The sequence below is a fragment of the Cetorhinus maximus genome, unplaced genomic scaffold, assembly GCF_964194155.1.
Source record: "Cetorhinus maximus unplaced genomic scaffold, sCetMax3.hap1.1 HAP1_SCAFFOLD_440, whole genome shotgun sequence".
NCBI lineage: Eukaryota > Metazoa > Chordata > Chondrichthyes > Lamniformes > Cetorhinidae > Cetorhinus > Cetorhinus maximus.
The window spans coordinates 177,501-199,178 of record NW_027596384.1 but is presented as its reverse complement, the minus strand read 5'-3'; the positions used below and the strand labels follow the sequence as shown (position 1 = coordinate 199,178).

Genomic DNA, 21,678 nt, shown 5'->3' with positions numbered 1-21,678 from the left:
GAGACAAAGCAAAGATAAGATAGAGGGAGATAGAGGGATGGGGGAGAGAAAAAGACAGAGATAGAGAGAGAGAGAGAGAGAGAGGAAGAGAGGCAGGGAGATAGAGAGGCAGAGGGAGATAGAAAAGTGAGGGAGAGACAGTGAGAGAGAGAGAGAATCACAGAGGGTGTGACAGAGGGAGAGTGAGAAATTACAGAGAATTACAGAGAGTTAAAGAGAGAGAGAGGGACAGGGAGAGAGAGAGGGAGGAGGGCGGAAGAGAGGCAGAGAGAGATAGAGAGGCAGAGAGAGAGAGAAAAGCGAGGGAGAGACGGTGAGAGAGAGAGAGGGCGTGACAGAGAGAGAGTGTGAAAAACATAGAGAGAGAGAATTACAGAGAGAGAGAGAGAGACAGGGAGAGAGAGAGGGTGGAGAGCGGAAGAGAGGCAGAGAGAGATAGAGAGGCAGTGAGAGAGAGAAAAGCGAAGGAGAGACGGTGAGAGAGAGAGAGAGAGAGAGAGAGGGCGTGACAGAGAGAGAGTGTGAAAAACATAGAGAGAGAGAATTACAGAGAGAGACAGGGAGAGAGAGAGGGAGGAGAGCGGAAGAGAGGCAGAGAGAGATAGAGAGGCAGTGAGAGAGAGAAAAGTGAGGGAGAGACGGTGAGAGAGAGAGAGAGAGAGAAAGGGCGTGACAGAGAGAGAGTGTGAAAAGCACAGAGAGAGAGAGAGAGAGGAGAGGGGAACTGACAAAAAGTGACTTGTGAAGGAACAACAAAGGAAATGGTCAGGAGATAAGGAGCCTGAAGATCACTGAAGTGCTGCACAGGGCTGACCCTCTCTCTTGGAAACACAGCGGAGGGACCTTTGCCTGTCCGAGCCACCTCAGGAGGGAGAATGCTCCCTGCGTCTTGGATCGTGCTGGTGTTCAGCGGGTTAACCCGATGCCAGGAACCCATAGCGAGGGAGGTCAGCAAAGGAGTGGTAAGCCGTTTCCAAGCCGGGCTACTCGGTCGTGTCGCCTGTCGGGGGCTGCGGCGAGGAGGGAGGGAGCAGAGGGAGAGACCGGGGCCGGTCTGGGGAGGGTTAAGCAGCCTGGACAGACGCTGGGAGCAGCAGGTTCCATCGAAACTCTCGGAAGGGTTGGGGGTGGAGGGAGACGCTGGAGGAATAAATAGCCGACGGTGTTGGGGTGGTGGGGGGGGGTAGTGGGGACACAAAATCTGCAGGTCCGTCGGGGTGGGAGGGAGGGAGAGAGAGAGCAAGGGAGCGGTGTTGACGGGTTCAGAGACCCAGCACAGGCGCGATGGGCTGAATGGACTCCCCTCTCCACGCTGGGGGGGCGCGACCGGGTCATTTTTAATCTTCGAGCGAACCTTTGGGGCAGATCTTCACAGCCTCTGTCGAATTGCTGGGGGGCAGTTCCCTGGGGTTGCAACAGGATGAGGAGGTCGGCGGTGGTGGCGGGGGGGAGGGTTGGCGGTGGTGGGGGGTTTTGCGGGGGAGGGGGGGGTGCCGGTGGGGGGGAAGGGCAGGCGACTGTACGCGCGCCGGGGGTGGGGGGGGTGGGGGACCAATACAGGTGGCCCCCCACCCCCCAGCCTTGCAAACGGTGGCCAGTCCGCCCCTGAGCTGGGCGCGGGGGGGCTGGCTAAGAAGGAAACAAATCGAATCTATTTGAAACGTAAAAAATTACAAAGAGTCAGAATTCAGCCTTTGAGCTGACCGGGGGGTGAGGGTAGGTTGTGAATCCGTGCCCTGCCTGGTTCGTGAGCTGAGTGCAATGATTTAAAAACAGGCCCTTTTACTCATTCCATCTTAGCACAGGCGGTGACGCAAAGGCTTGAGGCAAACCGTTCGAGGTGAAAGATTGTGTGTCACTGACAACAGGGTGTGGCCGAGGCGGAGACCAGTGTCTTTCCTCTACGCACTGATATGCGAAGCAGGAAATGCTTTCGAGGAGAGACAGGGACAGGGGATTAAATCAGGACCGATACAGGAATATGGGCAGGGAGTTACTAAATCGAACATTGGTCCCAAAAGAGGCTGAGGCCCAGGAATTAATGATGGGAAGCAAGGAAGCGGCAGGGGCTTTGCACCATCATAAGGCATAGGAGCAGAAATGAGGCCATACGGCCCATCAAGTCTGCTCCGCAATCATGCAGTATCTGTCTTGAGAAAGCATGAAACGCACCTCAGGAATAGTTGGAAAGAGGCACCAAGGAGGGAGCGACTTTTGAAATGCAAGATTGTTCACTTTGGCAGGAAGAATAAAAAAGCAGAGTCCTACTTAAATGGAGGACGAATTCCGAGGTGTGGAGGGATCTGGGTGGCCTGGTGCATGAGTCACCAAAAAGTTGGTACGCAGGTGCAACGAGTGATGAAGAGCCAAACAGAGCCTGGCAGGTTCCAGACAGAGGCAAACAGAGCCTGGCAGAGTCAAACAGAGCCTGGCAGAGCCAAACAGAGCCTGGCAGAGCCAAACAGAGCCAAACAGAGCCTGGCAGAGCCAAACAGAGAGAAACAGAGCCTGGCAGAGCCAAACAGAGACAAACAGAGCCTGGCAGAGCAAAACAGAGACAAATTGAGCCTGGCAGAGCCAAACAGAGACAAACAGAGCCTGGCAGAGCCAAACAGAGCCTGGCAGGGCCTGGCAGAGCTTGGCAGAGCCAAACACAGCCAAATACAGCCTGGCAGAGCCAAACACAGCCAGGCAGGGCCAAACAGAGGCAAACAGAGCCTGGCAGAGCCAAACAGAGCCAAACAGAGCCTGGCAGAGCCAAACAGAGCCAAACAGAGCCTGGCAGGCCCAAACAGAGCCTGGCAGTGCCAAACAGAGCCTGGCAGAGCCAAGCAGAGACAAACAGAGCCTGGCAGAGCCAAACAGAGACAAACAGAGCTTGGCAGAGCCAAACAGAGACAAACAGAGCCTGGCAGGCCCAAACAGAGCCAAACAGAGCCAAACACAGCCAGGCAGGGCCAAACAGAGGCAAACAGAGCCTGGCAGAGCCAAACAGAGCCTGGCAGAGCCAAACAGAGCCAAACAGAGCCTGGCAGGCCCAAACAGAGCCAAACAGAGCCTGGCAGAGCCAAACAGAGCCTGGCAGAGCCAAACAGAGACAAACAGAGCTTGGCAGAGCCAAACAGAGCCAAACAGAGCCTGGCAGGCCCAAACAGAGCCAAACAGAGCCTGGCAGAGCCAAACAGAGCCTGGCAGAGCCAAACAGAGACAAACAGAGCTTGGCAGAGCCAAACAGAGACAAACAGAGCCTGGCAGGGCCAAACAGAGCCAACCAGAGCCTGGCAGAGCCAAACAGAGCCAAACAGAGCCTGGCAGAGCCAAACAGGGACAAACAGAGCCTGGCAGAGCCCAGCAGAGCCAAACAGAGACAAACAGAGCCTGGCAGGGCCAAACAGAATTCTACCCTTTATTACGAGAGGGCACTGAACATTAAAGTAAGGATTGTCATGCTTCAGCTAATGTCGAAATTTGAACCTGGCTGCTTGACCCCCCCCATCGGTCAAGGCATTGACCTGAGGAACGAACCGGCGAAGGGCTGTCACTTCTTTCGCTGAGACAGGCGCGACGGGCAGGGTAGTGCGCTGGCCGGGCGAGCGTCCCGGCGTCTTCGCGCAGCGGCTCGACACTCCGGCCAGCCGGCTGAGGCCATCCAAGCTAGAACCGAACGAAACTCTTCGCTGCCCTGTCCAGCCTCGCCGTTTGGGATGAGGTCCCCAAATGAGGCCGTTAAAGACGGAATAAAAACTTTCAGGTTTCGCGTATCTGTTCACGCGACAGAGTCGCATGGAGGGTGGGTGGGGGGGAGGGGGGGAGGGGGCGTGTTTTTAAACATTGCTTAAACGTTGAGTTTATCATTTAGAAACTCTTCAACTCCGCGAGGCGGCTCTGTGCCCGTCCGGTCACCCAAAAAAACCCGGCCAACGCCAGCACTCGTACACCAATCAGAGTCGAGCTGCCGGGCTGAAGTTTCAAACAATGCTTGGCAGTTAACTGTCAGTCACCATCGCCGGTGCACTCTCCATGGCAACGTCTCTGCCAATTAGAGCCCACTTGCCAACCGATCCGCACTCTCTTCACATGCAGTGTAAATTGTTGTTCTCCCCTTATAGTGGTATCCTTGGCCAAGTTTCCTGGTGAGTGCAAGACGAAAAGCTTCAACTTTTTTCCTGCGACACTTTATTAGAGACCTTTGAGGGCATAACAAGCAACATGGGTAAAGGGGAACCAGTAGATGTGGTGCATTTGAGTTTCCAAAAGGTTTCGATGAAATGTCACATGAAAGGTCACTGTGCAAGACACCAGCTCCCTGGTGAGGGAATCAGTTGGCTAACTTGAAGCTGAGAGTAGGCATAAATGGGTCATTTTCGGGTTGTTGGCAACTAGTGGAGTGCCACGGGGACCCGTGCTGGGGCCTGAGCTATTTAACATATTATTTAACCAGAGAGATTGCGGAACTCTGAGGTGCAGAGGGATCTGGGCGTCCTGGTACATGAATTGCAAAAAGTTGGTGTGCAGATGCAGCAAGTGATTCGGGGAAGGCAAGTGGTATGTTGTCCTTTATTGTGAGGGGGATGGAGGATAAAAGTCGGGAAGTCTCGCTCCGACTGTACAGGGCGTTGGGGAGACCGCACCTGGAGCGCTGGGGACAGTTTTGGTCTCCTGACTTAAGGAGGGACAGACTCGCACTGGAGGCCGTTCAGAGAAGGTTCGCTCGGCTGTGAGGGGTATAGGCGGAGTAAATGCGAGTAGGCTCTTTCCACTTAGATTAGGAGAGATAAACAGGAGAGGACATGGCTTTAGGGTGAAAGCGGAAAGGTTTAGGGGGAACTTCTTTACTCAGAGAGCGGTGAGAGTGTGGAACGAGCTACCATCTGACGTGGTAAATGTGGGCTCACTCTTAAGTTTTAAGAATAAATTGGATAGATACATGGATGGGAGAGGTCTGGAGAGTTATGGACTGGGTGCAGGTCAATGGGACTAGAGGAATAATATTTCGGCACAGACTAGAAGGGCCGAATGGCCTGTTTTCTGTGCTGTAGTGTTCTATGGTTCTATGGCCGATTCCTGGGATGAAGGGGGTTTGTCTTGTGAGGACAGGTTGAGCAGGTTGGGCCCTGTACCCATTGGAGTTTAGAAGAATGAGAGGCGACCTTATCGAGACAGATAAGATTCTGAGGGGAGGGGGCTCGACAGGGGGGGATGCTGAGAGGATGTTTCCCCCTCATGGGGGTGGAATCTAGAACGAGGGGAGGGGGGGGCACAGTGTCAGAATGAGGGGTCTCCCGTTGGAGACGGAGATGAGGAGGAATTTCTTCTCTCAGAGGGTGGTCAGTCTGTGGGATTCTCTCCACCCCCTCAGAGAGCAGCGGAGGACGGGGCGTTGGATATACTCAAGGCCGAGTGAGACGGGTTTCTGATCGACGAGGGAGTCGAGGGTTATGAGGAGGGAGGGGACAGGAAAGTAGAGTTGAGGCAACAATCAGATCAGCCGCGATCCTATCAAATGGGAAGGCAGACATGAGGGGCCCAATGGCCTAGTACTACTCCTAATTTGTATCTTCTGTGTGTTACATGATTACCGGTGGTACAAAACAAAATCATTTGCGATTGATACAGGGCTAAGGGGAGAGAGCGGGACAGTGGGATTAGTTTGGGATTGATACAGGGCTATGGGGAGAGAGCAGGGCAGAGGGATTAGTTTGGGATTGATACAGGGCTATGGGGAGAGAGCGGGGCAGTGGGATTAGTTTGGGATTGATACAGGGCTAAGGGGAGAGAGCGGGGCAGTAGGATTAGTTTGGGGAATGATACAGGGCTATGGGGAGAGAGCGGGGCAGTGGGATTAGTTTGGGATTGATACAGGGCTATGGGGAGAGAGCGGGACAGTGGGATTAGTTTGGGGAATGATACAGGGCTATGGGGAGAGAGCGGGGCAGTGGGATTAGTTTGGGATTGATACAGGGCTATGGGGAGAGAGCGGGGCAGTGGGATTAGTTTGGGATTGATACAGGGCTATGGGGAGAGAGCGGGGCAGTGGGATTAGTTTGGGATTGATACAGGGCTATGGGGAGAGAGCGGGGCAGTGGGATTAGTTTGGGGATTGATACAGGGCTATGGGGAGAGAGGGGGATTTGGACACATTGATAGGGATCTGTGCGTTGTTGCAGTGACAGGGGGATTGTCTTGTGGGATTCAACACCATGTGTAACAATACTTCGGTGTCTGGGTGTGTCTGCCGGAAGTGAGAGGGTCTGGGATCGGGAACGCCATTGTCCGTGAGCCTGATGGTCACTCCGCTCCGGCCAGCTGCAGCTGACCCTCTCTCCCTCTTCCCTCCAGGACTGGCTGACCCGCTATGGCTACTTGCCTCCTCCTAACCCCCGCACGGGACAGCTGCAGACCCTTCAGGGACTGACCGACGCCATCAAGTCCATGCAGAGATTCGCTGGCATCCGGGAGACCGGGGAACTCGGTAAGGACCAGCGCCGCGCACTCAACCTCAACCCCAGCCCCACCTCAGTACTGACCCACCGACAGGGCGGCACTCCCACAGCACTGACCCTCCGACAGTGCGGCTCTCCCTCAGCACTGACCCTCCGACAGTGCGTCTCTCCCTCAGTACTGACCCTCCGACAGTGCAGTGCTCCCTCAGCACTGACCCTCCGACAGTGCGGCTCTCCCTCAGTACTGACCCTCCGACAGTGCGGCTCTCCCTCAGCACTGACCCTCCGACAGTGCGTCTCTCCCTCAGTACTGACCCTCCGACAGTGCAGTGCTCCCTCAGCACTGACCCTCCGACAGTGCGGCGCTCCCTCAGTACTGACCCTCCGACAGTGCGGCGCTCCCTCAGCACTGACCCTCCGACAGTGCGGCGCTCCCTCAGCACTGACCCTCCGACAGTGCGGCGCTCCCTCAGCATTGACCCTCCAACAGTGCGTCTCTCCCTCAGTACTGACCCTCCGACAGTGCAGTGCTCCCTCAGCACTGACCCTCCGACAGTGCGGCGCTCCCTCAGTACTGACCCTCCGACAGTGCGGCGCTCCCTCAGCACTGACCCTCCGACAGTGCGGCGCTCCCTCAGCATTGACCCTCCGACAGTGCGGCGCTCCCTCAGCACTGACCCTCCGACAGTGCGGCGCTCCCTCAGCACTGACCCTCCGACAGTGCGGCGCTCCCTCAGCGCTGACCCTCCGACAGTGCGGCGCTCCCTCAGCGCTGACCCTTCGACAGTGCGGCGCTCCCTCAGTACTGACCCTCCGACAGTACGGTGCTCCCTCAGCACTGACCCTCCGACAGTGCGGCGCTCCCTCAGCACTGACCCTCCGACAGTGCGGCGCTCCCTCAGCACTGACCCTCCCACAGTGCGGCTCTCCCTCAGTACTGACCCTCCGACAGTGCGGCTCTCCCTCAGTACTGACCCTCCGACAGTGCGGCTCTCCCTCAGCACTGACCCTCCCACAGTGCAGTTCTCCCTCAGCACTGACCCTCCGACAGTGCGGCACTCCCTCAGTACTGTCAGCAGGACATTCTAATGTACATATTGTTCTCTCATGCCTTGGACCTCAGATCAATACCTTCTGGGTCAGTGCGGGGAAAGCAGGCCAACTGTGGAGTGATTATTTATCTCAAATTGTCTTTATGACCGACTGTGTATCTCTCCCGTCCTGTCCCTCTGCCTCTCTCTTTGTCTGTGTGTCTCCCTCTCTCCCTTTCTCTCTCTGTCTCTCTCTCTCTCTTTCTATATCTCTCTTCCTTTCCTTTTGTATCTCTCCCCGTCTCTCTCTCCGCCAATCTCCCTCACTCTCTCTCTCTCTATCTCTCTGTGTCTCTCTCTTTCTCTTTCATCTCTTCCTCTTTATGTCTGTCTCTTTCTCCTCTGTCCCTCTCTCTCTCCCAGTCTCTCTCTCTCTGTCTCTTTGTCTCTCTCCCTCTCTTTCTCTCTCTGATTCACTCTCTTCTTCTCACCCCATCTCTCTCTCTCTCTCTGTCGTTCTCTCTCTCTCTCCCCATCTCTCCCTCTCTCTGACTCGCTCTCTCTCTGTCCGTCTCTCTCTCTGTCTCTCTTTCTCTCTCTCTCTCTCCCCCTCACCTTCTGTCTCTCTCCATCTCTCTCTGTCTCTGCCTTGCTGTCTCCCTCCCTCGCTCTGTCTGTCCCTCTCTCTCTCTCTACCTCTTTCTCTCTCTCTCTTTCTCTTTCCTTGTCTCCCTTGCTCTCTCTCTCTCTGTCTCGCTCTCTCTCCCTGTCTCTCTCTCTTTCTTGTATATCTCCCTTTACCCCCACTCATCCTGTTCTGGTCATCTTGCTCCCTCTGACAGACCAGGAGACCCTGGACTTGATGAAGAGGCCGCGCTGCTCCTTGCCCGATATCATTGGCACCTCTGAGATCATGAGACGGAGAAGGAAGAGGTACGCCCTGGCCGGGAGTGTCTGGAAGAAGAAGACCCTCAGCTGGAAGTGAGTGTCAGAGTGAGGGCCACAATGGACAGGAAAATCCCAGGCCTCATTCCGGGCCTAATGCTGAGCTAACTTGTCCGCCTCCCGTGTGGTATCGAGTCGGACACACAGCAGAAAAATCCTAGGCCCCATTCCCGGCCTAGTGCTCAGTTAACTTGTCCTCCTCCCGTGTGGTATCCAGCCAGACACAGGAAAATCCCAGGCCCCATTCCCGGCCTAGTGCTGAGTTAACTTGTCCTCCTCCCGTGGGGTATCCAGCCAGACACACAGCAGGAAAACCCCAGGCCCCATTCCCGGCCTAGTGCTAAATTAACTTGTCCGCCTCCCGTGTGGTAACGAGCCAGACACACAGCAGGAAAATCCCAGGCCCCATTCCCGGCCTAGTGCTGAGTTAACTTGTCCTCCTCCCGTGTAGTATCCAGCCAGACACAGGAAAACCCCAGGCCCCATTCCCGGCCTAGTGCTGAGTTAACTTGTCCTCCTCCCGTGTAGTATCCAGCCAGACACAGGAAAATCCCAGGCCCCATTCCCGGCCTAGTGTTGAGTTAACTTGTCCGCCTCCCATGTGGTATCCAGCCAGACACACAGCAGGAAAACCCCAGGCCCCATTCCCGGCCTAGTGCTGAGTTAACTTGTCCTCCTCCCGTGTAGTATCCAGCCAGACACAGGAAAATCCCAGGCCCCATTCCCAGCCTAGTGCTGAGTTAACTTGTCCGCCTCCCATGTGGTATCCAGCCAGACACACAGCAGGAAAACCCCAGGCCCCATTCCCGGCCTAGTGCTGAGTTAACTTGTCCTCCTACCGTGTGGTATCCAGCCAGACACAGGAAAACACCAGGCCCCATTCCCGGCCTAGTGCTGAGTTATCTTGTCCTCCTCCCGCGTGTTGTCGAGCCAGACACACAGCAGGAAAACCTCAGGCCACATTCCCGGCCTAGTGCTGAGTTAACTGGTCCTCCTCCCGTGTGGTATCGAGCCGGACACACAGCAGGAAAACCCCAGGCCCCATTCCCGGCCTAGTGCTGAGTTAACTGGTCCCCCTCCCATGTGTTGTCGAGCCAGACACACAGCAGGAAAATCCCAGGCTCCATTCCCGGCCTAGTGCTGAGCTAACGTGTCCACCTACCGTGTGGTATCCAGCCAGACACAGGAAAAGCCCAGGCCCCATTCCCGGCCTAGTGCTGAGTTAACTGGTCCTCCTCCCATGTGTTGTCGAGCCAGACACACAGCAGGAAAATCCCAGGCTCCATTCCCGGCCTATTGTTGAGCTAACTTGTCCTCCTCCCGTGTGGTATCCAGCTGGGACACAAAAGCCGGAAAATCCCAGGCTCGACCCCTCGACTCAGCCAATTTCCTCCCCAAAAGTATTCCTCCGATTCCCCCGTTCCGAGCGTTCCTGTTGAATCTGCTCCCGCCGCCCTTTCAGGCAGCGCCTTCCAGATCACGACAAACTCGCTGGGTCCCAAATAAAACCTCTCCCCGTCTCCCCCTCCGGCTCTCTCTCCCATCGCCTTCGACCCGTGTCCCTCTGGTTTCCCGACCCTCCTGCCGCCGGGAAGAGTTCCTCCTCGTTGACTCGATCCCGACCTCCTTCCCGATCGGGAAGGCCTCGATTCAATCTCCCCACCCGCCCCGCTTAACCTTCTCCGCTCTAAGGAGAACATCCTCCCGGTCTCTCCGCGTGAACTGAATCCCAGTTCACTCCATCTCCGGTAAACCTCCTCCACGTCCTCTTACGAGGACCTTGACCTCCTTCCCAAAGTGCGGAGGCTGGGGATTGGACACCATACCCCAGCTGGGGCCTGGTCAGAAAGGGTTTAGCAATAACTTGTATGTTTTTTCCCTCCTCCCCTCATATCGAAGGCCCAGATTCCACACTCGTTTCCTGCAAACACTTCCTCAACTTGTCCTGTCACCTACGATGGTTTGTCTACCTTACACCCACCTTGGGCTTCTCCGTTCCTCTACCCTCTTTCAAATTGTACCATTCCCTTTATCGTGCCTCTCTCCATTCTTAGGACCAAACACAATCTGACTTCGCTCAGGCCTGTGCTAAACTGCGTCTGCCACTTACCTGCCCAGTCCACCAGTCAGCCTGTGTCCTGCTGAAGCCTGTTAACTACAATTCTGACTTCTGTGTCCTCCGCACACTTTGAACTAACCAAGTCCAGGTCATCGATGTTCCTGGAGAAGAGCAATGTTCAAGTCCCTGAGGAACACTAGCCCACAAACCCCTCCCACAGTCTGTAAAAAAACAACCAGTCACCTCGACCCTCTGTTGTCTGTCCCTTAGCCAGCTTTATACCCACACGGACGCTGTCCCTGTAGTGGTGCGCGTTTTAACTTGGCGAGCAAGCCGATGGCGGGGCGCATCGTCGAACGCCTTGGGAAAGTCCAGATACACAGCATCCACCTCGCTACCCTCATCGATCCTCCCTGTTCCTTTTATTGAGAAACGCTGACTTCAATTTCACCAACCAACGCCTCTCCGAAGGGAGATTAGCTTCATCCCGGATTGCTGCCTCGGCACACCGTGGGTAAATGCTGGCCGGTCTGTAGTTACACAGTTTGCCCCTCGCCGCCTGAGGTAAATAGGGCAGGGGTGTGGAGGGCAGTGGGTGAGGGGGGTAGCGCTGGCCATTCTCCAGTCCTCTGGCAGGAGCCCCCCTCCGTGAGGAATGGACCATTGCCTCCGACATTTTCGCTCTCTCTCACACACACACACCAACCCGCCCTCGGGGAGGGAAGATGTGAGTCTTATTTCCTCGAGAGTTTCGAAGAATGAGAGGCGATCTCATTGAAGGGGTTTGACAGGGTGGACACCGAGAGGTTGTTTCCCTGAGGAATCGGGAAGTCGGGGGGTGTGGGGAGGGGGGCGCAGTCTCAGGGTAAGGGGTCGGCCATCTTGGACTGAGACGAGGAGGAATTGGCTTGCTCGGAGGGTGGTGAATCTTTGGAATTCTCGACCCCAGAGGGTGGTGGACGCTGCGTCATCGAGTCTATTCCTGTCCGGGATCGAGAGATTTTCAGTCTCTCGAGGGGATCGAGGGATACGGGGAGCGGAATGTCAGCCAGGATCCAATCGAATGGGGGAGCAGACTGGAGGGGCCGAATGGCCTCCTCCTGCTACTATTTCTTGTGTGTAAATGAGGAGAGAGGGGGGCAGGAAGGGGAGAGAGAGGGAAAGGCAGAGAGATTTAGGGAGGGAATTCCAGAGCGTAAGATCCCCCCCCAGGGAAGCTGAAGGCTCGGCCCCCAATGGTGGAGTGATGGAAATCGGGGGATGCTCAAGAGGCCGGAATAGGAGGAGCGCAGAGATCTCGGAGGGTCGGAGGAGGTTACAGAGATAGGGAGGGGTGTACGGGCTGGAGGAGGTTACAGAGACAGGGAGGGTTGTAGGGGCTGGAGGAGGTTACAGAGATAGGGAGGTTTGTAGGGGCTGGACGAGGTAACAGAGATAGGGAGGGTTGTTGTGGTGGAGGAGTTTACAGAGATAGGGAGGGGTTTAGGGATTGGAGGAGGTTACAGAGATAGGGAGGGGTGTAGGAGGTGGAGGAGGTTACAGCGATAGGGAGGGTTGTAGGGGCTGGAGGAGGTTACAGAGATAGGGAGGGTTGTAGGGGGCTGGAGGAGGTTACAGAGATAGGGAGGGTTGTAGGGGCTGGAGGAGGTTACCGAGATAGGGAGGGTTGTAGGGGCTGGGGGAGGTTACAGAGATAGGGAGGGTTGTAGGGGCTGGAGGAGGTTACAAAGATAGGGAGGGTTGTAGGGGATGGAGGAGGTTACAGAGATAGGGAGGGTTGTAGGGGCTGGAGGAGGTTACAGAGATAGGGAGGGTTGTAGGAGCTGGAGGAGGTTACAGAGATAGGGAGGGTTGTAGGGGCTGGAGGAGGTTACAGAGATAGGGAGGGGTGTAGGGGTGGAGGAGGTTACAAAGATAGGGAGGGATGTAGGGGCTGGAGGAGGTTACAGAGATAGGGAGGGGTGTAGGGGCTGGAGGAGGTTACAGAGATAGGGAGGGGTGTAGGGGTGGAGGAGGTTACAGAGATAGGGAGGGGTGTAGGGGCTGGAGGAGGTTACAGGGATAGGGAGAGGTGTAGGGGCTGGAGGAGATTACAGAGATAGGGAGGGGTGTAGGGGCTGGAGGAGGTTACAGAGATAGGGAGGGGTGTAGGGGCTGGAGGAGGTTACAGAGATAGGGAGGGGTGTAGGGGCTGGAGGAGGTTACAGAGATAGGGAGGGGTGTAGGGGCTGGAGGAGATTACAGAGATAGGGAGGGGTGTAGGGGCTGGAGGAGGTTACAGAGATAGGGAGGGGTGTAGGGGCTGGAGGAGGTTACAGAGATAGGGATGTCCATGGTGAGGGGGTGGGATTTGAATCTGTTTCTCCGCATCCTGGATTCTAGCCTCACTCTGTACCCTCTCCGGTTGGCAGAATTCGGAGCTATCCCAGCCAGTCACACTTAACTCCGGACGTGGTTCGGAATCTGCTCTTCCATGCCTTCAGTGTCTGGAGTAAGGTGTCGCCGCTGGATTTCCACGAGGAGGCAGGAGAGGCCGATATTGTCATCGAATTCGGACGGTCCAATCATGGCGATGCGTACCCTTTCGATGGGCCCGAGGGCACCCTGGCACACGCTTTCTTCCCCGGGGAACACACCATGTCCGGCGACACCCACTTCGACGATGAGGAAACTTGGACCTACCTCAATCCGGGTTGGTACGGCCTCAGAGTAAAGAGACTCACTCCCTATCAAACACAACCAGAGTAAACTCCCTCTACACCGTCCCCATCAAACACTCCCAGGACAGGTACAGCACGGGGTTAGATACAGAGTAAAGCTCCCTCTACACTGTCCCCATCAATCACTCCCAGGACAGGTACAGCACGGGGTTAGATACAGAGTAAAGCTCCCTCTACACTGTCCCCATCAATCACTCCCAGGACAGGTACAGCACGGGGTTAGATACAGAGTAAATCCCCCTCTACACCGTCCCCATCAAACATTCCCAGGACAGTTACAGCACGGGGTTAGATACAGAGTAAAGCTCCCTCTACACTGTCCCCATCAAACACTCCCAGGACAGGTACAGCACGGGGTTAGATACAGAGTAAAGCTCCCTCTACACTGACCCCATCAAACACTCCCAGGACAGGTACAGCACGGGGTTAGATACAGAGTAAAGCTCCCTCTACACTGTCCCCATCAAACACTCCCAGGACAGGTACAGCACGGGGTTAGATACAGAGTAAAGCTCCCTCTACACCATCCCCATCAAACACTCCCAGGACAGGTACAGCACGGGGTTAGATACAGAGTAAATCCCCCTCTACACCGTCCCCATCAAACACTCCCAGGACAGGTACAGCACGGGGTTAGATACAGAGTAAATCTCCCTCTACACTGTCCCCATCATACACTCCCAGGACAGGTACAGCACGGGGTTAGATACAGAGTAAATCCCCCTCTACACCGTCCCCATCAAACATTCCCAGGACAGTTACAGCACGGGGTTAGATACAGAGTAAAGCTCCCTCTACACTGTCCCCATCAAACACTCCCAGGACAGGTACAGCACGGGGTTAGATACAGAGTAAATCTCCCTCTACACTGTCCCCATCAAACACTCCCAGGACAGGTACAGCACGGGGTTAGATACAGAGTAAAGCTCCCTCTACACCGTCCCCATCAAACACTCCCAGGACAGGTACAGCACTGGGTTAGATACAGAGTAAAGCTCCCTCTACACTGTCCCCATCAAACACTCCCAGGGCAGGTACAGCATGGGGTTAGATACAGAATAAAGCTCCCTCTACATTGTCCCCATCAAACACTCCCAGGACAGGTACAGCACGAGGTTAGGTACAGAGTAAAGCTCCCTCTACACCATCCCCATCAAACACTCCCAGGACAGGTACAGCACGGGGTTAGATACAGAGTAAAGCTCCCTCTACACCGTCCCCATCAAACACTCCCAGGACAGGTACAGCACGGGGTTAGATACAGAGTAAATCTCCCTCTACACCGTCCCCATCAAACACTCCCAGGACAGGTACAGCACGGGGTTAGATACAGAGTAAATCTCCCTCTACACTGTCCCCATCAAACACTCCCAGGACAGGTACAGCATGTGGTTAGATACAGAGTAAAGCTCCCTCTACACTGTCCCCATCAAACACTCCCAGGACAGGTACAGCATGGGGTTAGATATTGAGTGATGCCTCTGATTGACTCTGCTCTCTGTGAACTGTTGTGTGTTCAGTGACTGTGAGCCCTCTTGATTTTCAGAGAATTATGGAACGGATCTGTTCGCTGTTGCTGTCCATGAGTTTGGCCACGCTATCGGACTAGCTCATTCCTCCGCCAGTCACTCCATAATGAAACCGTACTATGAAGGTTCAGTGGGACGTGCTGATAAATACCAGCTCCCTATGGATGATGTTCACGGAGTAGAGCAGCTCTATGGTCAGTACCTTTGTAATGGCAGCAGGTGTGAACTCTGTCCATCTCCAACCTTAAACTCTCTCATTCTCCCTCTCCTATCTTCACCTCGCTCTCTCTAATCATCAACTGTCTCTCCCTCTCCAATCCTCAACTCTCTCTCTCCCTGCATCTCCAGTCCCTCACTCTCTCTCCATCTCTCGTCACTCGCTCTCTCTCTTCACCTCCAATCCCTCACTCTCTGTCCATCTCCAATCGCTCACTCTCTCTCTTCACCTCCAATCACTCACTTTCACTCTCTCTCTTCATCTCCAATCCCTCGCTCTCTCTCTTTCCATCCCCAATTGCTCACTCTCCCTCTCCATCTCTAATCCCTCACTCTCTCTTCACCTCCAATCCCTCATTCGCTCTCTCTCTCCATCCCCAATCCCTCACTCTCTCTCTCTCTCTTTGAATTTCCAATCACTCACTCTCTCTCTCTCCTTGTCCAATATCCTCATTCTCTCTCCATCTACAATCGCTCTCTCTCTCCATCCCCAATTACTCAATCTCACTCTGTCTTTTCATCTCCAATCCCTCACTTTCTATCTCTCTCTCTTTCGCTCTCCATCTCCAATAATCCACTCTCTCTCTCATCTCCAATCCCTCGCTCTCTCTCTTTCCATCCTCAATTGCTCACACTCCCTCTCCATCTCCAATCCCTCACTCTCTCTTCACCTCCAATCCCTCACTCTCTCTCTCTCTCTCTCTCTCTCCATGTCCAATCCCTCACCCTCTCCCTCACTCTCTCCATATCCAATCCATCACTCTCTCTCCATATCCAATCTCTCTCTCTCCCTCTCCATATCCAACCCTCACTCTCTCTCTCCATATCCAATCCCTCACTCTCTCTCTCCATCTCCAAACACTCAATGTCCCCATCTCCAATCCCTCACTCTCTTTCTCTCTCTCCATCTCCAATCACTCATTTTCTTTCTCCATCTCCAATCACTGTCTCTCTCTCTCCATCTCCAATCACTCACTCTCTCTCCACCTCCAATCGCTCATTTTCTCTCTTCATCTCCAATCCCTCTCACTCTCTCTCTCTCCATCTCCAATCACTCACTCTCTCTCCACCTCCAATCGCTCATTTTCTCTCTTCATCTCCAATCCCTCTCACTCTCTCTCTCTCTCCATCTTCAATCCTTCACTCTCTCTCTATCTCCATCTCCATCTCCAATCCCTCACTCTCTCTCTCCATCCCTAATTTCTCAATCTCTCTCTATCCCTAATCCTTCACTCTCTCTTCACCTCCAATCCCTCACTGTCTCTTTCTCTCACTCTATGTCCAATCCTTCACTCTCTCCCCCTCTCCATCTCCAATCCCTTACTCTCTCTTTCTCCATCTCTAATCCCTGACTCTCTTTCTCTCTCCATCTCCAATCCCTGACTCTCTCTGTCCATCTCCAATCCCTAACTCTCTCTCTCCCTCCACTGCCAATCCCACACTCCCTCTCTCCATCTCCAATCCCTGACTCTCTCTTTCTCCATCTCTAATCCCTGACTCTCTTCCTCTCTCCATCTCCAATCCTTGACTGTCTCTTTCTCCATCTCCAATCCCTCACTCTCTCTTCACCTCCAATTATTCACTCTCTCTCTCTCTCCATCTCCAATCCCTTTCTCTCTCTCCATCCCCAATCCCTCACTCTCTCTCTCTCCATCCCCAATCCCTCACTCTGTCTCTCTGACTCTCCAATCACTTTCTCTCTCTCTCTCTCCATCCCCAATCCCTCACTCTCTCTCTCTCTCTCTCTTTGAATTTCCAATCACTCACTCTCTCTCTCTCCTTGTCCAATCCCTCATTCTCTCTCCATCTACAATTGCTCACACTCTCTCTCCATCCCCAATTACTCAATCTCACTCTGTCTTTTCATTTCCAATCCCTCACTTTCTATCTCTCTCTCTTTCACTCTCCATCTCCAATAATCCACTCTCTCTCTCTCATCTACAATCCCTCGCTCTCTCTTTCCATCCTCAATTGCTCACTCTCCCTCTCCATATCCAACCCTCACTCTCTCTCTCCATATCCAATCCCTCACTCTCTCTCTCCATCTCCAAACACTCAATGTCCCCATCTCCAATCCCTCACTCTCTCTCTCCATCTCCAATCACTCATTCTCTTTCTCCATCTCCAATCACTCACTGTCTCACTCTCTCCACCTCTAATCCCTCACTGTCTCTCTCTCCATCTCCAATCACTCATTTTCTTTCTCCATCTCCAATCACTCACTGTCTCTCTCTCTCTCCATCTCCAATCACTCACTCTCTCTCTCCATCTCCAATCACTCATTTTCTCTCTTCATCTCCAATCGCTCATTCTCTCTCTCTCCATCTCCAATCCCTCACTCTCTCTCTCCATCTCCAATCACTCATTCTCTTTCTCCATCTCCAATCACTCACTGTCTCACTCTCTCCACCTCTAATCCCTCACTGTCTCTCTCTCCATCTCCAATCACTCATTTTCTTTCTCCATCTCCAATCACTCACTCTCTCTCTCCATCTCCAATCACTCATTTTCTCCCTTCATCTCCAATCGCTCACTCTCTCTCTCTCCATCTCCAATCACTCACTCTCTCTCCACCTCCAATCGCTCATTTTCTCTCTTCATCTCCAATCGCTTACTCTCTCTCTCTCTCCATCTTCAATCCTTCACTCTCTCTCCATCTCCAATCCCTCACTCTATCTCCCTCCCTCTCCCTCCACCTCCAATACCTCACCTTTTCTCCCCCATCTCCAATGTCTGACTCTCTCTAGCTCTCCATTTCCAATCTCTCGCTCACTGTCTCTCTCTCGCACTCTCTCTCCATCTCTAATCCCTCGCTCACTCTCTCTCTCTCTCACTCCCTCTCCATCTTCAATCCCTCTGTCTCTCTGTCACGCTCTCTCTCCATCTCCAATCCCTCGCTCACTCTCTCTCTCTTATGCACTCTCTCTCCATCTCCAATCCCTCGCTCACTCTCTCTCTCTCGCACTCTCTCTCCATCTCCAATCCCTCACACTCTCTCTCTCTCCGTCTCCAATCACTCATTCTCTTTCTCCATCTCCAATCCCTCACTCTCTGTCTCCCTCTCTCTCTCCATCTCCAATCCCTTGATCACTCTCTCTCTTTCGCACTGTCTCTCCATCTCGAATCCCTCGGTCTCTCTCTCTCTCTCTCTCTCTTGCACTCTCTCTCCATCTCCAATCCCTCGCTCACTCTCTCTCTCTCATGCACTCTCTTTCCATCTCCAATCCCTTGCTCACTCACTTTCTCTCGCATTCTCTCTCCATCTCCAATCCCTCGATCTCTTTCTCTGTCGCACTCTCTCCATCTCCAATCCCTCGCTCACTCTCTCTCTCGCACTCTCTCTCCCTCTCCAATTCCTCGCTCACTCTCTCTCTCTCGCACTCTCTCTCCATCTCCAATCCCTTGCTCACTGTCTCTCTCTCGCACTCTCTCTCCATCTCCAATCCCTCGCTCTCTCTCTCTCTCGCACTCTCTATCCCTCTCCAATCCCTCATTCTCTCTCTCTCTCTCACACTCTCTCTCCATCTCCAATTCCTCGCTCTCTCTCTTGCACTCTCTCTCCATCACCAACACTCGCTCACTCTCTCTCTCTCTCTCGCACTCTCTCTCCATCTCCAATTCCTCACTCTCTCTCTCTCTCGCACTCTCTCTCCATCTCCAATCCCTCACTCTCTCTCTCTCTCGCACTCTCTCCATCTCCAAGCCCTCACTCTCTCTCTTTCTGTCGCACCCCCTCTCCATCTCCAATCCCTCGCTCACTCTCTCTCTCTCTTGCACTCTCTCTCCATCTCCAATCCCTTGCTCACTCCCTCTCTCTCACGCACTCTCTCTCTCCATCTCCAATCCCTCTCTCTCTCACTCTCTCGCAATCTCTCTCCATCTCCAATCCCTCGCTCACTCTCTTTCTCTCTCGCACTCTCCATCTCCAATCCCTTGCTCTCTCTCTCGCACGATCTCTCCATCTCCAATCCCTCGCTCACTCTCTCCCTCTCTTGCACTCTCTCTCCGTCTCCAATCCCTTGCTCACTCTCTCTCTCTCGAACTCTCTTTTCATCTCCAATCCCTCGTTCTTTCTCTCTGTCTCTCCATCTCCAATCGCTCGCTCACTCTCTCTCTCTCTCGCACTCTCTCTCCATCTCCAATACCTTGCTCACTCCCCATCTCTCTCGCACTCTCTCTACATCTCTAATCCCTCGCTCCCTCTCCCTTTCTCTCTGCATTTCCAATCCCTCGCTCTCTCTCCCTCTCACTCTCTCTCCATCTCCAAACCCTCGCTCCCTCTCTCTCCCTCTCTCCATCTCCAATCCCTCGCTCACTCTCTCTCCCTCTCTCCATCTCCAATCCCTCGCTCCCTCTCCCTTTCTCTCTGCATTTCCAATCCCTCGCTCTCTCTCTCTCTCTCTCTCTCCCTCTCACTCTCTCTCCATCTCCAATCGTAGTGTTGCATCTGTTGCTTGAAGGGTTGGGGTTAATCGATGCCCACGCTCCCTCTGGCACCCGGGGAGTCGCTGGCACCTTCCTGACGATCTGCCCGGACATGCCGGGGTCTCCGGTGTGCCGGGAGGGGTTCTTTAATCGCCGCGCGGGTGCTGGGACTACATCCCTGCGCCGCTTGCGTTCCCCACTCCCGGTGCCCTATGCAGACATGTCCTGGGTGGAGATGCCCGCTTATGGGGTCCAGTGTGAGGGAGACGGAGTGCAGGCCCATTCCCACGGCTCAGCAGAGCTGGTGCCAATGGCGATGGGCACCTCGACACCGCGCCAGGGCTCTGCCGGGAGCAGAGACTGAGGTCCGAGCAGCACTCGGGCCAAGAGGTGGGGGTTGAAGGAGAGAGGGCGGGATGGACGCAAGGTCACTGAGCCCCCTTGACCTCTGGCTTGACAGGAAAGATGGACGATTCGGCAAGAGGCAGACCGAGAGATGACCCAGCGCTCAGACCCAAAATCCCAGAGGTCACCTACCCCAGCTCAGAGTGAGTACCGGAGGGGATTGAGGGAGACGGTGGGGATTGAGGGAGACGGGGAGACGGTGGGGATTGAGGGAGACGGGGAGAAGTGGGGATTGAGGGATACAGGGAGAGGGTGGGGATTGAGGGAGATGGGGAGATGGTGGGGATTGAGGGAGACGGGCAGACGGTGGGGATCGAGGGAGACGGGCAGACGGTGGGGATCGAGGGATACGGGGAGAAGTCAGGGATTGGGGAATGCGAGGAAGAGGCGGGTAGGTGAGGGATGCGGGGAAGAGGTGGGTAGGTGAGGGATGCGGGGAAGAGGTGCGTAGGTGAGGGATGTGGGGAGGAGGTGGGTAGGTGAGGGATGTGGGGAGGAGGTGGGTATGTGAGGGATGTGGGGAGGAGGTGGGTAGGTGTAGGAGGTGGGGAAGAGGTGGGTAGGTGAGGGATATGGGGAGGAGGTGGGTAGGTGAGGGATGTGGGGAAGAGGTGGGTAGCTAAGGGATGTGGGGAGGAGGTGGGTAGGTGAGGGATGTAGGGAGGAGGTGGGTAGGTGAGGGATGTGGGGAGGAGGTGGGTAGGTGAGGGATGTGGGGAGGAGGTGGGTAGGTGAGGGATGTGGGGAGGAGGTGGGTAGGTGAGGGATGTGGGGAGGAGTTGTGTAGGTGAGGGATGTGGGGATGAGGTGGGTAGGTGAGGGATGTGGGGAAGAGGTGGTAGGTGAGGGATGTGGGGAGGAGGTGGATAGGTGAGGGATGTGGGGAGGAGGTGGGTAGGTGAGGGATGTGGGGAGGAGGTGGGTAGGTGAGGGATGTGGGGAGGAGGTGGGTATGTGAGGGATGTGGGGAGGAGGTGGGTAGGTGTAGGAGGTGGGGAAGAGGTGGGTAGGTGAGGGATATGGGGAAGAGGTGGGTATGTGAGGAATGTGGGGAGGAGGTGGGTAGGTGAGGGATGTGGGGAAGAGGTGGGTAGCTAAGGGATGTGGGGAGGAGGTGGGTAGGTGAGGGATGTGGGGAAGAGGTGGGTAGCTAAGGGATGTGGGGAGGAGGTGGGTAGGTGAGGGATGTAGGGAGGAGGTGGGTAGGTGAGGGATGTGGGGAGGAGGTGGGTAGGTGAGGGATGTGGGGAGGAGGTGGGTAGGTGAGGGATGTGGGGAAGAGGTGCGTAGGTGAGGGATGTGGGGAGGAGGTGGGTAGGTGAGGGATGTGGGGAGGAGGTGGGTATGTGAGGGATGTGGGGAGGAGGTGGGTAGGTGTAGGAGGTGGGGAAGAGGTGGGTAGGTGAGGGATATGGGGAAGAGGTGGGTATGTGAGGGATGTGGGGAGGAGGTGGGTAGGTGAGGGATGTGGGGAAGAGGTGGGTAGCTAAGGGATGTGGGGAGGAGGTGGGTAGGTGAGGGATGTGGGGAGGAGGTGGGTAGGTGAGGGATGTGGGGAGGAGGTGGATAGGTGAGGGATGTGGGGAGGAGGTGGATAGGTGAGGGATGTGGGGAGGAGGTGGGTAGGTGAGGGATGTGGGGAGGAGTTGTGTAGGTGAGGGATGTGGGGATGAGGTGGGTAGGTGAGGGATGTGGGGAGGAGGTGGGTAGGTGAGGGATGTGGGGAGGAGGTGGGTAGGTGAGGGATGTGGGGAGGAGGTGGGTAGGTGAGGGATGTGGGGAGGAGGTGGGTAGGTGAGGGATGTGGGGAGGAGGCAGGTATATTTGATGCAGACAGGGTAAATGGGAGCCTGGTACAGCTGAACAAGCCCATTGACTAATGGAGCCATCACTTTGCTCTCTCCT

At 54.9% G+C, this 21,678-nt stretch overlaps 1 protein-coding gene across 1 annotated transcript in view; it reads left to right on the top strand.

Annotated features, from left to right (window-relative positions):
- Nucleotides 1-851: 851 nt before the first annotated feature.
- LOC144673709 (matrix metalloproteinase-17-like) overlaps nucleotides 852-21,678 on the top strand; it is a 36,527-nt gene continuing 15,700 nt past the window's right edge. The window contains exons 1-6 of the mRNA XM_078535409.1: nucleotides 852-962; nucleotides 6,340-6,472; nucleotides 8,317-8,455; nucleotides 12,890-13,170; nucleotides 14,745-14,921; nucleotides 19,829-19,916. Coding sequence (XP_078391535.1) covers nucleotides 876-962; nucleotides 6,340-6,472; nucleotides 8,317-8,455; nucleotides 12,890-13,170; nucleotides 14,745-14,921; nucleotides 19,829-19,916 — 905 coding nt within the window. The 5' untranslated portion in view covers nucleotides 852-875. The remainder of the gene's footprint in view (nucleotides 963-6,339; nucleotides 6,473-8,316; nucleotides 8,456-12,889; nucleotides 13,171-14,744; nucleotides 14,922-19,828; nucleotides 19,917-21,678) is intronic.